Consider the following 18,140-nt stretch of genomic DNA (forward strand, 5'->3'; position numbering starts at 1 on the left):
GGTGATCCCTTGATGCCTCAGAACATGTCCTACAAACCGATCCCTTCTTTTAGTTAAGTTATGCCACAAACTCCTCTTCTCCCCAATTCTATTCAATACCTTCTCACTAGTTATGTGATCTACCCATCTAATCTTCAGCATTCTTCTGTAGCACCACATTTCGAAAACTTCTATTCTCTTTTTGTCTAAACTATTTATCGTCCATGTTTCACTTCCATACATGGCTACACTCCATACAAATACTGACACTTAAATCAATACTCGATGTTAACAAATTTTTCTTCTTGAGAAACGCTTTCCTTGCCATTGGCAGCCTACATTTTATATCCTCTCTACTTCGACCATCATCAGTTATTCTGCTCCTCAAATAGTAAAACTCCTTTCCTACTTTAAGTGTCTCATTTCCTAATCTAATACCCTCAGCATCACCCGACTTAATTCGACTATATTCCATTATCCTCGTTTTGCTTTTGTTGATGTTCATGTTATACCCTCCTTTCAAGACACTGTCCATTCCGTTCAACTGCTCTTCCAGGTCCTTTGCTGTCTCTGACAGAATTACAATGTCATCGGCGAACCTCAAAGTTTTAATTTCTTCTCCATGGATTTTAATACCTACTCCGAACTTTTCTTTTGTTTCCTTTACTGCTTGAATAACATCGGGGAGAGACTACAACCCTGTCTCACTGCCTTCCCAACCACTGCTTCCCTTTCATGCCCCTCGAGTCTTATAACTGCCACCTGGTTTCTGTACAAATTGTAAATAGCCTTTCGCTCCTTGTATTTTACCCTTGCCACCTTCAGAATTTGAAAGAGAGTATTCCAGTCAACATTGTCAAAAGATTTCTCCAAGTACTGGTTAAAACTAGAAGACAGTTTTTTAACCATATGCACAGATAGATACACAGGTTCATTATGTCGAGCATGCACGCAGGTTGGTTCCAGTCTCTCGACTGGCCTATTTCTAACCAGTACAAGGCCACCACTGGCACAGAGGCAGAGCCAGCTTTCGTTAGAAAATGCAGCAGACTTCTACCCTGCCCTCCCATAAGAAGTAGCAAACGGCGGTGGTATGGCATCACTGGAATGCACGTTACTGATCGTCTGTCTCGAAGATGTTTTTGAATTAACCGTTTTGTAACAGTTCGTTGCGTCACAGTGGTGCCAACTGCTAGTCATATTGCTGCTGCAGATGCAGTACGATTCACGTGATCCATAGTCTGAACATGATAACGTTCCCTCTCTGTAGTGCCACGTCTCCGTCCGGAGTCAGATCTTCTCGCCACCGAACATTCTCGTGACCACAACTGACAGCGATCATCAGTGGCTACATTCCTGCTAAGTCTTTGGGTTCAATATGGCAGAAGGAACATCCAATTCTCGCAGCTTTATTGGACGACCTCATTCAAACTCAGTGAGGTGTTGGTAATAGCTTTTTTGTCACTTTAAAGGCAATCTTTACTAACATCAACTCACCATGTCCAGTCTTAAAGGTAAATAAAGTTCAAGACAGTCACAGCGTGTATTTAAAGCAAACCTGATTTGCATCCCGTAGTGATGATACTAGCGCCACTCTTATTCGACTGTCACGAAATTTGAACATACATCATTTTCCAGATGTAGAAACGCGCCTGGCAAAGTTCGTTTGTGTCGGACAACTCCTTTTTGGTGTTACGATATTTGTTTCCGTCAGTGTGGCTCGGCATGTATGAAAGCTATCTATTGTTGGTTAGAAATTCTTATAAAACTTATTACTGCTTATGATATGTGCTTGGGAAAAGAATGTTTCAAGACGCCAATGTTCTAAAATTCCAGTGGTCCAAAATTAACTAGAGGAGCGTATACAGAAGTGCACTTGGCATGAAATTTCGTAGATGAACGGATAGTCTGTAGTAGTCCGATTTTTTCTGTAATTACAGGATTTTTAAAGGAAAAGCTTCTCCGAGATAGACTGCTTCAGACAAGCCACGATAAGCAGTGTAGATGACTAGTTTGCGAAATCATATTACCCTGAATATGGACTGGAGCTTGTGGAAAATACGCATATTCACTACACGTTTGCGCCTATGATAATTTAGGCTGTTCGTCTGGAAGAAGATGCAATCGATTTTATTCCTGCGTTTTTCCAGCCACGGATTGATAGAACTTGTTGACGGCTTGCCTTCTGAGTGCTAACATTTCACCACACAATTACTGTATTACTTCACAGTTGTCTTCATATTTCGTGTGACTAAGGACGAACACATTCATAAATCCCGTTAATCGTTCGTCTTAAATTGGTGTTAAGGAACGGTGTGCTAGGGAACCCTGTATCGGTTGGAGCAGCGTCACTTCACCATTTGTTGTTTACTGTTGCAGAACATGCGGAAAGTAATTACCGCATAATTAAGGAACGTCTCCAGCGAGAGCAAGGCTAAGCAGATCTGACACCGAGCTACGCTGGCATAATATTCACAGCAGTCCTGATGTATCAAATAGAAACTACAACTGTTGTAAAAGCTGACTGTCATTTTCCCAAGCTACAAATATTTAAAAAAATAGCTTATGGTGCTTGCGGTACACACTCAAAATGAATTTCTTGAAGGACATCGTCTTTCCGCCATTGTCAGCAATGATCTATTTTCCAATAAATTTCATGGCGAAAAGACGATGTCCATCGAAAAATTAAAAAAAATACTTACGTTCTATACAGCTAACAGTTAACTGAATAGGAGAATGGCGGTGTGTACGGTCACAGGACTGTGCAGCTGAAGAGAGAGAGAGATTAACAGATGTTGAAAACCTTAACCGGCCATACTCGAAGCAAGACACCTTATACCTCGCAAAAATCTGCTGTGAGAAACGATGTGTGCGCGATTTTTTGTTGTCTTGAGAACGGACTGGGGACAGGAGGGAATGTCGTCCTCATGTTAGGAACTCGCCTTGCGCCCTCATTACCGAGTTTACGCCCCTAGTTCCAAATAACGCTTTGTCTGACAAGTAGTGGAATAGAGTGGACTGGTGCTAATCTTTTAAGCTCCAACTTCGGCATCTGCGCGCGAGAGGCTGCAGGCACCAGATGAAATAATCAGTTTCGACACAGTCCTGAATAAATTCCAAAAAAGCGTTACTTGGAGGCTGTTCTGGTGCTGATCCAATTCTTCTGATCAGTAAACCTTCGATTCGTTAAAGAATCGAACTCCCAAACACAAAATAGCTTCAAACTCCTGGTTATTTGGATAGGGAAGGGGGTTGGGGTAGGGGCGATTGGGAGGTGTTAACGAGAAAATAGTTTTGTAAATGCTCGAACAGTCCACGGGTACACTACCGGTTCATAGTGTCCAACGGGCACAATATTTCGGCGATCAGACATGTCGCCATCGTCAGGTGTGCTGACGAACTGAGCTCCTGAGGGCGGGCGGCCGATTTAAATCCCACCCTCCCCCCTCGGGCCGCTCTCTTCGCCGCCCGCGCCCGCGCCCGCGCGCCGGCGGTCGCGAAGACGTGGGCGTCGGAATCTGTCGTAGCGTCGATGTGCTTGCTACGTCTGCCCTGGTCGCCAGTTCGTACTTCTTGCTGAGAGTCTTCTTAATTACATTCAGTGCCGGGTCCCAAGCCTTGCTGAGATTGTAGCCGCAATCTCGGTTGATAAGATCTTCCCTGGTGCGAATTTCGATAGCCTCCCTTATAACGCTGCCCCAAATCAGCCGCCCGTCCTCAGGAGCTCAGTTCGTCAGCGCACCTGACGATGGCGCCATGTCTGATCGCCGAAATATTGTGCCCGTTGGACACTATGAGCCGGCAGTATACCCGTGGACTGTTCGAGCAACAAATACGCCGGGAGAAACTGAAGAATCACAGTTCTGTAACTGTTTGAAATTATGTTTAAAGTTTGTTGGAAGCTACTAAGTGCTGTCCTTCTAAAAAAAAAAAAAATGGTTCAAATGGCTCCGAGCACTATGGGACTTAACCTCTATGGTCATCAGTCCCGTAGAACTTAGAAGTACTTAAACCTAACTAACCTAAGGAGATGACACAACACCCAGCCATCACGAGGCAGAGAAAATCCCTGACCCCGCCGGGAATCGAACCCGGGAACCCGAGCGTGGGAAGCGAGAACGCTACCGCACGACCACGAGATGCGGGCGCTGTCCTTCTCAAATAATGGGTGAATGTATTCGGGGTACCTGCGCGCCATGAATTGTGTTTCCTCATAATACATACACAGTTTCAAACTGTAACACTTGTTTTATTGTTTTAAACTATATTATGATTACATCTTTTAATAAGCGGATTATGGCAGCATCTTAAATTTTTAAATTCGGTCACTAATTATGTGAAATACTGAAAACAAAGTTTTTCCTGTTTCATAGACAACCTGCAACTGTGACAGGGTTAACATGCCTCGACTTAGTCACAATAATAGACTAGAGACGATGGTAAATTACGGCCGATACCGCTGAACAGTATAAAACATTTATATGATTGCGTCAATGGAAAGAGTCAAATTGTCTCGTGACAAGATGACTTTTTCTTTTTTTTTTTTGCAAACACTTGCCCTTGGCTGCGTCGCCCTGCTGCGACTGGAAGGACGACCTCCTGGAGCCGGGCAGCGAGCGCGAGAAGTCCCTGCCCAGCTGGTAGGTCTCCACCTCGAGCTGCTCAGACTGGCTGGAGCCGCGCCGCGAGCTGCACGCCGAGCCCAGCAGCCACGCGTGGTCCGGGTGCAGCAGGCTCGGCTCGGGGGAACCCCCGGACCGCTCGTCGCTCTCCTTGTCATCTGCGAACACACGCACGCACCGCCTCTCGCAGTCACAGCAGTAAGAGGTAGCCAATGTACGTAAGTACCACAGACACACGGCAAGGCAAAGAACAGTAGGTAACTACAGGCAGTAAAATTACTGCATAACACCACTCGGGAAATGCTACCGAAGTCTCCGGCAACACGTCCAATGGTAGGTCGTTTAATGACCGAATCTCGCAGGATTACCAGAAAAAAAAGAAAACTCGTCCAAGTATGAATATTAGGCACAAGCATTTGTGCTTTCGTCAGTCCTTTTAGAGGTGATACGCACGGGAAAACCGCTGATTTTACGTTCAGTGACTGCGAATTGAAGGTAAAAAGCGACGCATTCACGTACGATCTGTAAGCAAATAGTCACATATGCCATGTGTAGAGGCCCTCAAACATCGAGGAAGGCAGGGTTCCAGACCGAGAAGAGTTCCAGCGAGCAGAAGAGTTTCAGATTCACAAGTCTCAGATGATCAACAGCCTACAGTAGAAACTATGCGAGTAAGCTTTATATTCATTTTAGCTTGTACTCTAATAAGGACTAGTAAAGCTCATCTATAGCCCTGGTCTAAGGTTATTGGTTTCCAACGTAAATTTTTCTACATGTACTTACTATATGTATGAATATCACTGTGACGAGTAGTTGAACGTAACGGTTTGAGTAGAGCAATAGAATCTGCCACTTCCACTAGTCTGTAGTACCATACGCTGTGTATTCTCGACTCCTAATAAAGTTATAGGCCGATGTGATCATTTGTTCTGGTAACTGACTGGAGAATCCAGTAAGCTTTACCTATGCTTTACATTTACTGAGTTGTAAACCAGTTTCTGTGTTCTTCTGGATGTTAATTGCAAACTCCTGAAAAAGCAATGAAAAGCGGACGAGTAAGCGAAGCCAGAGTATCATTTTCTTACCATCGTTCTATCTACCTCCTTAGGCCAACGTCTGCAACCACAGAGACCTGAACAATCTCAGCTTGGCTCCATCGCCGTTACGCTCCAGTACGTAGCCGCTTGGATACCAAGGAACGGATACTCTCAAATCCCATATTACCTCTGATCTGAGCATGAGATTCTGAGTAAGTACGTTGCGACCCACGTCGCATTTAAGCATGAACATGTGGAGGAGTAACACTTCCACCAAATTTGATGGCATCCGCTTGATTTTTGAAAGTAGGCAAGAGGAAGTTAGAAATATGAAATTCAGATACTCTACAGAAAACCTGGACCAGTGGTTGTGAAAAGGCAAAAATCCGAGACAAGAAAAGTTTCTATATTTGCTAGAGACATTGCGGAAATATTGGCAAGTGAGATGTGGGAGGTGTGCACTGACCAGAGAAGGACCTCTGCTGGAAGTCTGTCCTGCGCAGCAGCCGCTGGGCCAGCTCGCCGGCCAGGGACCCACGTGGCGACACCTGCGGTGATTTGCCGCCCGCGGCGCGCAGGTTGCGGGGATCCTCCAGGCGGTACCACACCGGGCGGTCCTCCAGGAACGCCTTCTGCAGCTCCACCGAGCACTCGCCTGTCGACAACAATCCATGCATCTGTCACTGCTCCCGTAGGCTTGCAGCTCACCTAAGCAAACTATCTACTCGCAGATGAGGGCCTCACTGTACCGTGGGTAAAAAGTTCTCGGTTTACTTGGCAAGTCAGATAAAATCCCGAGCTCTGTATGACTGCCTCTGTCATCGTCGTCAGCAGCTAAGTCTGACAATGGTGTTGAAGGAAACAACTGAAAGCTCAGCATTTTATCCGAACTTGACACAATAAATCGAGAACTTTTCATCCGAGAACTCCATCGCGAAAGACTTCTTAGCAAACACTGTACCGTCATTTTCTTCGGAATCAGAGACAGTGAAAAAACAGACTCATACACAGTGATATTAAAGTTAGTAGTTTAGAGCTCATCGTTTAGTTTAATGAGCATAGAGCCAGTTTACCAGACACTTATTTGAACCAGACCGGTAGTCAATCCGCACAGTGCATTAGCGTCCATTGCTACGGTACACCATCCAGCCTGAATGCCGGTTTTAGGCAATTTATTACGCTCCTTTAGGCATACGCTGATATTATCTTCAATCTCCTCCTCAAAAAACGCGGTACACAAACAGTTAATATGCGATTACACACAGAAAAACCTTACGCTATTCACAGAGAGATGGCTTATCACGTTCCTCCCTCAGGATTACTAACGATTATGGTGACCAGAAAGGCATCCGCTTCCTACTGACTCGAGGGACTTAGTCTGATGGTCCGTAGGACATAGGTCACGTCTTCCACAGTCACATCAGTCTTGCAAAAAGTCGGGCAGCAAATACATGAGCAAACCACTTGAGCTTTCTCTACGTGAGATATCTTCCTCACAGCCCACGAATGCGAAATTTGTCAAAATCATACAATCCTTTGGGCTAACATTCGATTAATAGCTGACTTGGAACCCTCACCCACTAACCGTTCAGAAGAATGCCACCCTAGACTAACACTTCTGAAATTTTTAGCCAGTAGAATATGCCAAATAAATTCTCTGCTATGATATATACCAGCAAGAAACGCACACGTTCCATTCTCACTGTGACGGAACGCCACATATAGTTATTAAAAAAAAAGAAACAGAGTTTTTGTATTCTGATGAATAATTCGTCATATGACGCTAGAAGTGCTAAAATGTGCTGTGTTTTGTGCAATGAATATTAACATTTGGAACAAAAAGAAATTATTTTTACCGAGATAATGATACAGAACCTTCTTTATTTTATCTGTGTTAGTCAACGAAAAAGACCAAAGAAACTGTATCAGGATATTCACTCTCGTGTCTTCGATTCTTGTGCAGATGATAGGTGCCATTGTACGCTTGATATAATTGTGTGTAAGTTCCGTAAAACTATTCAGATTATAAACAATATTTCCGTGTAATAACATGTACCTTTTTTAAAGCTCGCATCTCTCATATGAGTGAATCAATATTTTGTGTAAATTTTTTGTTTTAGCGTGTGCATCGGAGGGGACCACAATTTCTCTAGCAGTTTAGATCGGCCATTACGCTGGCAAAACAATTATTCTTAATAAATGTTTTATTAAATATAAACGTTAATGCAGGAGAGTTCTCTGTTTTTCTCATTCAGTGTTCTAAAGTCAGTAAAATTAATTTAAAACTTAAATCATTAATATTTTCGTTGCATTGAGTCCGGTAAAATTTCGATTAGCCGCTTGACGACAGATGATGAGAAACTCCTTAGCTTTGTCGTGCTAATGAAAAATAATTAAAGCAATTTATTACCTTTCATGAAAATAAAAATATCTCGAGTATTAATTGTCGTTTTAAAATTGGTACAAAATTAAAGTAGTCACCATCAGGCCCCTGAGAACTAATTTTTATTACAACGTTCCGTATAATATACGTAGATTTTTATTAATAATAGCAGCCACTCACGCAAACTTAACCCTAGAAGTCGCTGAGTAGCGCACTGTTTCAAAAATTGTTACGTACGCACCGCAGTAAATCCAAAGTAAGTGCTTGTGGTGGTACTGAGTTTGCTTAACAGTGTCATGCTAGCCAAAATCAGAACCCAATGCTAATGATGACCATTTCCCTTTAAATCAAGTACCACAACAGAAACAGGAAATAACAATTTTAAATAATATTATCACCCACCAAATAAAAAAAATTATTATTATTATTTTTTGTATACCGCTACATCACCTAAGCAAATGTTACAAGGATTTCCACTTGTTTCAAAATCTACCTGTCCCTTCAAATCCTTGAACGTCATGTACTCCTACCAAGTTTCCATTCCCTTTACTCTTTCCCACCATTACCCAGTATCACCTGATGAAATTGCCATACCTCGTCAGACATGTGGATTCCTTTCTGAGGGTATGTTTCCTGCAAAATCGAATCCTGATACCCTAGAACGTTCCCAATGCCTGAGGACGCTGCCTGACGTGCGTGCCTCACCACAGCCCGACTTCCTTACATCTCTCACATTCCACGTTATTATTTAATTTCAATCGCTATCCCCTCATAGACCCTAAAATTATTCCTCAGATCAAACCATCCTATTAACTAAAACCATCATCTTCTACCACACCAAATTAAGACACCATGCACCCATTCACTATATAACTGCGTTTCTATTAATCCGGTTCCGCCAACATACCTTGGTTTCACTCTTTCCAATAGGCATTCTAAATCCCTTCTCACATCACCTTTCTACCGAATCATATCTTCATCGAAATCCCTCATCTAAAAAGTGTTTCCAGGAGCCGATAGTACCATCACCCTTACAGTTTTCAATACCACACGTATCATCTCGTCATTCTGACCAATGTTTTTAATGTTTTTTTATTGTTTACCTAAAAAACCGAAGAGTGGCAGTATGGGCATTGTCAGTCGGACCTCCACCCAAATCGGGGAATGGAAACAACGAATTAATAAATAAAAACAACTTTCACAGGTGAAAAGCATTCCAACACAACTAGACGCAGCTGATGTGTCATCGGGGCTCGACTTGGTATCATAACTCCTCTCTTTACTACATATTATGCTTCATAATTAATTTGTCCACATCGGAATTCGAAAATACGTGTTAGGCGTAGTGTGGTTTATCGGGCTGTTGTATGTTCTGTCTTTTTTCAGTACACCTGTCCACATCAAATGCGAAGTTTATAGTGGAAGATAAGCTATACGATTCAACCTGTTATCTTAAATCGTTATCACAATGAAGCTGAACCACCGTAACAAATTCGAGACTCCGGGAAGATAGGTAACGCTCACGAACTGTAGCGAAACAGAAAATAATGAAAAATAATGAGGGATATACATAACGTAACGAGAACTTCACTCAAACTATATACCTCAAATGTAATATAGTGCCACGATTAATTTAACGGGCTTATCATATCCTAGTCAACCACCTCGTTATGCGGTGCGTATCGGAAACAAAGGTACTCAGAAAGACAAGTCTGTTAAGCCAGCACAACTTCCATTTCCTATTACGGGTCATTTATATCGTTACACTGAATTTTTTCCGTGTAAGAAATGACGATGATGTTTGAATAGTGGGGAGCTCAACTGCGAGGTTATCAGCACCCGTACAAATTCCCAAGCTTTGTTCATTCCAATCTCCCCACTTGCATGAAGGATGATGAAATGATGAGTCCAACACAAACACCCAGTCATCTCGAGGCAGGTGAAAATCCCTGACTCCGCCGGTAGTCGAACCCGGGACCCCGTGCTCGGAAAGGGAAAAAGTGACCTCGAGACCTCGAGCTGCGGACCCGTGAAAGAAAGGCGCGATACATTAATTATTCTATGAAAAATAAATCAGAATTTTTCAGCATTTCAGGAATCTGGGATATGTTATGTTTCTAAATGCGCAGGAAAATTGTTATGTCAAAGCTGCTGTGTTGATCATGACATCCGTCGTAGTCAACGCCTTACGTCGTATAGTTAACTTGATCCCGTTTGTAAAACTACGATTCGGTAAGTAGCGCTATCTGACTGCATTCGCCTACAATGTAGTAGCACAAAAATACCTCCACAATATGTGGAATCAGTCTCGAAAACTTTGTATGTCACACGAGCAGCTAAGTGTAAAACGAACTGGGAATGTATACAACAGCAGCTTTGGTGTTCACTCCTCGGTGTGTTTTAATGTTATTTCCTTATTGCAAAGACAGTGAGAACATTATACTGACTATGGAAAATTGGAAAATGACAAACTTTTTTTTATAATTGGCCAACTATAAAATACTCAATCTACAAGTTGGTACATGTCGAAAGATTCATATATGACGGCAATGCAGCACAGCACTCACCGAGGAAGACGCTGTCACGGTCAGGGCAGAAGTCCCAGAGGGTGACCTCCAGACTGCGCTCCATCAGGTCCTCACCCGGCACGTTGGGAAAGTCGAAGGTTGCGTTCCAGATTGGGTTTTGCGTCGGCTCTGCCACGCTCGACTTGACGACGTGTTGCTCGTTCCTGAAAATCAAATACCGTTTTATCCGCAGATGAGGTGAGGAAATTTGCTATTATTGGTCGACCTTTCTTAATCTCACAGAATAGTTGTTTTATTTTAACGGCTTACAACTTCTAAAGAAGACGGACAGATGTGTGTGAGAGCATATCGTGCCTTATCTATTTCCCAAAACATGAATGGTTTTCACCCATTACGACTTGCGTAGGAAGCTTTTAATTCATATAACAATGCACAAATAAAACAACATCTTGTGCCAATAGCACTTTACTGTATCCACTAAATATTCCGAGGGTTACATTCACGATAATCAGTGGATGAATTTCTTTGTTTTACATCTTCAATCATGGCTTCGGCATGAGACGTTGTTAATTGCTAGTGAGATGATAATGAAGGTCATGTACTCGTTCCATTTCGTATGTGCACCAGAAGTAAAACAATGGCTGCATTCATATGTGGTGCTGCCACCTGCCGTCTATGAGTGGTTATTGCACGTTGACGTCGAACTTAGGCGGTGGTCACATTAATGTGACTGATTCGCATAGAAACATATATAAAATGCTTTACTCTAATAGTAATAATTGTGTTCATTAATACTTAGTTCGTCGCTCTAGTGTAATATTTCTTTGTGTCGACAGTCTCTGACATTTGGTGCTGCTTGACACATTTCCTCTGCTGTGCCTCACCCGCAACCATCTTCGTCAAGTATTTTCGGAACATATTGGAATTTCTGTCTTCCCCTATTGTTTTTACTCTCTACAGGTTCCTTAAGTACCATGAAAGTTATTACTTGATGTCTTAGTATTTATCGTATTATTCTGTCTCTTCTTCTTCTCATTGTTTTCCACATGTTCTTCTCGACGATTCTGCAGAGAACCTCCTCATTTCTTATGACTACCTAATTTTCAACATATTTATATATCACATATTCTCAAACTCTTTGAGTCTTTTCTTTTCCGGTTTACAAGAAAATTGACGTGATACAACATCGAAGCGTTATTTCATCATTGGTATTTAACTCAGTACTGCGTTTGTGAGCACAGATCTGTGATCGTATGAATGGTAGGGCTGCTATTTGTTGCAGTCATCTACACGTATGATCAGCACAATCAGTGTTCCCGTTAGATTTTGGGTTCCTTATTCCTTTAAAACAGAATGCTTACAAAATCATTTTGTTATCCGTCTGTATGTCCCTCTGTTAAGACCCCTTTTTCTCAGGAACAAGTAGACGTATCAAGTTGAAACGTATCTAACGTACCAAGGCATACGGTAGCTTGGCGATGTAAAACGTTTAAGCTTCTAAGTCAACGAGACCAAAAAAGTTTTGATACTCACAAGCACGCCACAGGGTATTCCTCGTTGACCTAGAATCACGAAATTTGCGGTAGAAGTAGAAGAAAAAAATACGAAAATTGTTAATTTGTAATTATTTCACTCGAAAATTTCTTTGATAATTTCTGTCTGTTAATGCCATTTCCTGCCAAAAACCGGCAGACGTGCAAAGTTAAAATGTATCTCTCTTACTAAGGTCTATGGTCCGTAGGCGGTGTGAAACGTTTAATCTTCTAGGCCAAGGAAATAATTACATATTTAGTCATTTATGTCATATATTTTGATAGTTGTAAACTCACTCATAAAAAAATATAGCGTACGCTGCAGGGCCCCATAATCATGAAATTTGGCAGGAGGCAATGTTTCACAGTACAAGTAAAGAGAAAAAAAATCCGAAAACAATTAAACTGTAATTATATCGTATCAAAAATATATTTTTGTCATTTAAACTTATATTGCATTTATAATTCGACAACAGAAAAATATTACTCCGGTAGTCGGAAGACAGGTGGTATTACGTATCATAAAATTATATATTTCGACAATAGTTCCGAAAGGATCGGCAGTCAGTTGAGGTTTAAAAGCATTGTATCGGCTTTCTTCATTCCAAATAACGTTGGCACAAAGTATAGGCACAAAGAACATTCCGCTTGTTCCAAATACAATATAATGCAACCGGGGTGTATTGCATCACTTGCAATGATTGCCCCATGCGGTGTATCGGACAAACAGGGAGGAGATTTAGCACCAGCTTCGAAGAACATCTTAGGGTTTCTTGCTCAAAATCTGCCTTGAGTACCCACCTTCGTCAGCAGAAGCATTTCGTCACCGACCTCACCATAACTAAGGGCCACACTTTAAGTGTCCTGGGGGAGTTAGAAATTATGAGATCCATTTGTCGTTTTCCACACCAAATCCTGAATGGACAAACGGAGTTGAGACATCGTAGCATTTTGCCAAATTTCCATTGCCTTAAGTGAGTGGACATAATATTCTACACTTTCTTCACCCAGTCCTTTTTTTTCACTCCTCGGCTTTTCGATTTTCCTCACCTTGCTTCACTACTTCCTATGCATCCGTCTTATTATCTTAGGGTTTCCACCTCTTCGTTGCAAGTATGTTTTTAAAATTTTTGTAAATTTCCTTAAATTTTATCTACTGTTAATGAGTATCAAAATTCACTACAGTCTTGGATTCAAAGTGAAGAATTTTTTGAAGCATTTTTACTAAAGAATAATTTTTAGAAATTTAATGTATTAAAGATTTAAGGTTTATTCAGTGAATTCTGCCGGCACATATGTTTCGTTGCCCAAATATACGTACATGATGTTCCTCTTTTAAGCTCTAGTTTGAGCATAACTTACGGGCGTTATTAACGAAAAATGTCAGCTGCCACTATCACGTTGATATTCTACAGACTGTTTTTCAAAAAAGTTTTTGTACTTTTTATCCTAATATTCCTGTTTTTATTCACCATTTGTGTAGGAGCCACTGGCCGCTGTGGCCAAGCGGTTCTAGGCGCTTCAGCCTGGAACATCTTAGGGTTTTTGACGGACGACGAGTGTCGGATAAAAAGATTCCGAGTTCTTCCGCTCTAATGTTTTAGTTATGTGAGTAGTAACATTTTGATATTCTCGTGTAAAAGTTTTTAATATTTAATTTTTTTAAAAATCTTGAAATAATTTACTATACCAGTGTATGTCTTAGGGTTATTCCTTCTGGATTTATTTTCGTACAGATGTTCACCTGAAGACGTGACTTCTAGTACCACGAAACCGGTAGTGATCCAATAACAAAGGACTAAATACAGCTGAAGCGGTTGTTAATACCCAAGATGAATACTCACAGCTGTGGTTGCCCCACCACAAGGTAGTCTATACACGTGTCTCGGCTTATTCTTAGATACTCGACCGTTTCTGAAACAAACGACTATCAAGGTTTTCGAGGTGTTTTCCAGGTACTTTATGTGCATAGTGGTCAGCACCATGGCGTTTTCAATTTTGCGCCCCGCGTTCGAAACCCGACTATTACTTTTATTTTTGGTTTTCATTTGTATACCCACATCTGCAGAAGATTATTGCACGAATATTTCCCAGTGTATACTGATAAAACGTTGTCCTTATTCATCTACTAACTGTACGTCAGTTGAATGAATTAAAAAAAAGAGAAAATTATTTGAAAAGTGTTTTTGGTGAAGTTCGTGCAGTGTATCTTGGTTCATGATCAATTGCAAGCACCAGTTTTCGGAAAAGTGATCCGTCATACATGGTTTGTCGCGAAATAACTGCAAACGCTCGAAATCATCACGAATATTAATGATGTTTCTTTCCCGAGTGCGATTTTTACGAATAAATGTCACTGTGGCAAACCTGCCTTGGCACGATGCTCGTGGTGTTAGGAATATCAGTGTTTCCAGTTTTTCGACGTCCGGCATCATGCAAAGGAATTCACCAAATCTTCCTGGAGAATAAATATATGGGTGAAATATGAGAATTAATTGATATGAGAATGAAATATCACAATATGAGAATTTTAAAAAGATAGCAACTCGTTAACATACCATAGAAACGGATATATTATGTAACACATCTGTGACACTTATTGTGAAATCCAGTTGTAATTTCGCAATTAATATAATACACTTGTATCCCCTAATTTGATAAGAGACAATCGTATAGTAATCTTCCACGAACATGAATAGATAAATGGAAGCATTAAAAATAAAAGTAAATAAAAAATGTTATGGGGTTCCGAATAAGGGGTGCAAAATTAAGAAGCCGAGACGCTAAACAGTTTTTTTTTCAAATAAGAAAGAAACAAAAGCGTACTTAATTCTACGTGGTGTAAGTCACTAAACGGAAAAAAACAGCATTTCCAGTCGTGGCCCTCAGCAATTTTTGTTTATTTTTATTCATTAAACGAAAAAAGACAAACAGGGCCACAGAAAAGAAATAATTCTCTAGCAATAAACCTGAAAAGGGACCATGAGGAAAATACCAAGAGGACCAGTTAACTACTTTTTTGTGTTTTTTTAATTTGTTTTAAAGTTAGCAAAAGCGCGGTAATAAGGATGAAACATCCGAAAAGGAATTCTGCACTTCATCCTACTCCTTGACGATTAAATGCCAGGTACGACACAAAGAGCTCACGATAGCGTGGCAGCCTTTGCATGGCCAATTTGCCCTAGTTTGATAAAAGGCCGAAGTGCCCGGTTCACACCCGCACCCCACTACGCAATGACATAATGCTCGTTAAGCCACGTAATCGTATTGTTCTGCGTTCTGGGAAAGAAGTTTGAATCGGGATACAGGAGAATCCCACAGGAGATTGCCGCTTTCGTCGTCCTGGCAACAAAGCTCTGAGCCACCATTTCGTCTAAGAACATCGCGCGGTGAAAGGCGCATGAAGTACGTGGAATATACCTCGAAAACTCTGACCGCCGTTTTTTCAGAAACGAGTGAGTATCCACCGATAAGCCGAGGCATGTGCTCGCTTATTTTGACTCCTCTTCCAGCGTGTGAAGTTCCTGGGAAATCAGGTGATGGCACTTGTCGTGTTCTCCACGTGAGCTCATAATGAATATAGGGGCTGAAGGAGGTGGTGGGGGGGGTGAGGGGGGTAGCCAGCGCGTGGAGGTTACTCACGTGGCGGGCAGCAGGCGCAGCTTGAGGAAGGCCTCGGGCAGCGTGCCGAACCCGGTGTCGTCGCGCGGGGGCAGGTCGTCTGCGGCGAGCACCGACACGACCAGCTCGCGGCGCTCGTCGTGGTAGAAGACCTGCAGCTGGACGCGGCCCGACACGGGCGCCAGCGGCTGCTGCGGCGCCGCCGGCTGCGAGGCGCCCGCCCCGCCAGCGGGGCCCGGCGTGGCCACCGCCGCCGCCGCCGCCACCAGCTTCTCCCGCGCCATCTGCTCCTGCACCACGCGCACACCCGCCTCAACTCTTTCGTTTAGGGGAAAGCTACGAAAACGCAAAAATTCGTTGGCTCTGATAAAAAAGGTCTTTTTTGTTCTAATAGTTCTATGTGAAATTAACACATGCAAGCAATAGATGATCCAGTTCGATTGTGTGAAATATGCATGCCGTGCTTACTGGTTGCGCAGCTGGTAATCTTCACTTCATTCGGTATACATTCAGGTGACAAAAGTCATGGGACAGCGACATGTACACTACTGGCCATTAAAATTGCTTCACCAAGAAGATATGCAGATGATGAACGGGTATTCATTGGACAAATATATTATACTAGAACTGACATGTGATTACATTTTAACGCAATTAGAGTGCATAGATCCTGAGAAATCAGTACCCAGAACAACCACCTCTGGCCGTAATAACGGCCGTGATACGCCTGGGCATTGAGTCAAACAGAGCTTGGATGGCGTGTACAGGTATAGCTGCCCATGCAGCTTCAACACGATATCACAGTTCATCAAGAGTAGTGACTGGCGTATTGCGACGAGCCAGTTGCTCGGCCACCATTGACCAGACGTTTTCAGTTGGTGAGAGATCTGGAGAATGTGCTGGCCAGGGCAGCAGTCAAACATTTTCTGTATCCAGAAAGGTCCGCACAGGACCTGCAACATGCGGTCGTGCATTATCCTGCTGCAATGTAGGGTTTCGCAGGGATCGAATTAAGGGTAGAGCCACGGGTCGTAACACAAGTGAAATGTAACGTCCACTGTTCAAAGTGCCGTCAATGCGAACAAGAGGTGACCGAAACGTGTAGCCAGTGGCACCCCATACCATCACACCAGATGTTATGCCAGTATGGCGATGACGAATACACGCTTCCAATGTGCGTTCACCGCGATGTCGCCAAACACGGATGCTGTAAACAGAACCTCGATTCATCCGAAAAAATGACGTTTTGCCATTCGTGCACCCAGGTTCGTCGTTGAGTACACTATCGCAGGCGTTCCTGTCTCTGATGCAGCGTCGAGGGTAACCGCAGCCATGGTCTCCGAGCTGATAGTCCATGCTGCTGCAAACGTCGTCGAACTGTTCGTGCAGATGGTTGTTGTCTTGCAAACGTCCTCATCTGTTGACTCGGGGATCGAGACGTGGCTGCACGATCCGTTACAGCCATGCGGATAAGATGCCTGTCATCTCGACTGCCAGCGATACGAGGCCATTGTGATCCAGCACGGCGATCCGTATTACCCTCCTGAACCCACCGATTCCCTATTCTGCTAACAGTCATTGGATCTGGACCAACGCGAGCAGCAATGTCGCGATACGATAAACCGCAATCGCGATAGGCTAAAATCCGACCTTTATCGAAGTCGGAAACGTGATGGTACGCATTTCTCCTCCTTACACGAGACATCACAACAACGTTTCGCCAGGAAACGCCGGTCAACTTCTATTTGTGTATGAGAAATCGGTTGGAAACTTTCCTCATGTCAGCATGTTGTAGGTGTCGCCACCGGCGCCAACCTTGTGTGAATGCTCTGAAAAACTAATCATTTGCATATCACAGCATCTTCTTCCTGCCGGTTAAATTTCGCGTCTGTAGCAAGTCATCTTCGTGGTGTAGCAATTTTAAGGGCGAGTTGTGTACATACACAGACGGGAGTAGTATTGGCGGAGCTGTCGTTTGTATTCAGGTGATTCAGGCGACAAGGTGGCCGAGGTGATTATGGCTGCACGACGGGAATTAACAGACTCTGAAAGCACAATAGTAATTGTATCTAGACATATGGGACAATCCATTTCGGCAATCGTTAGGGAATTCAGTGTCAAAAGTGTGCCGGGAATACCAAATTTCAGGCATTACCTCTCACCACGGACAACGCAGTGTACGATGGCCTTCGCTTAACGACCAGAGCAGCGGCGTTTGGGTAGAGTTGTCAGTGGTATAGGACAAGCAACACTGCGTGAAATAACACCAGATATCAATGTGAGACGTACGACGTGGCAGTGCGGCAAAATTGGGTATTAATGGGCTATGGAAGCAGACGACTGACGTGAGTACCTTTGCAAACAGCGGGATACCACCTGCAGCACCGCTCCTGGGCTCGGCTGGACCCTAGAAGACCGGAAAACCGAGTCGTAATCAG

The 18,140-nt window shown here is 42.9% G+C and overlaps 1 protein-coding gene across 1 annotated transcript in view; it reads right to left on the reverse strand.

Moving 5' to 3' along the window:
• LOC126474599 (regulating synaptic membrane exocytosis protein 1-like) overlaps positions 1–15,986 on the reverse strand; it is a 99,054-nt gene extending 83,068 nt beyond the window's left edge. The window contains exons 1-6 of the mRNA XM_050102075.1: positions 15,951–15,986; positions 15,724–15,893; positions 10,589–10,752; positions 6,105–6,293; positions 4,534–4,759; positions 2,789–2,796 (exon numbers count right to left, since the gene is read on the reverse strand). Coding sequence (XP_049958032.1) covers positions 2,789–2,796; positions 4,534–4,759; positions 6,105–6,293; positions 10,589–10,752; positions 15,724–15,893; positions 15,951–15,986 — 793 coding nt within the window. The remainder of the gene's footprint in view (positions 1–2,788; positions 2,797–4,533; positions 4,760–6,104; positions 6,294–10,588; positions 10,753–15,723; positions 15,894–15,950) is intronic.
• Positions 15,987–18,140: the final 2,154 nt, after the last annotated feature.

This window comes from Schistocerca serialis, chromosome 4 (assembly GCF_023864345.2).
Source record: "Schistocerca serialis cubense isolate TAMUIC-IGC-003099 chromosome 4, iqSchSeri2.2, whole genome shotgun sequence".
Taxonomy (NCBI): Eukaryota; Metazoa; Arthropoda; class Insecta; order Orthoptera; family Acrididae; genus Schistocerca; species Schistocerca serialis.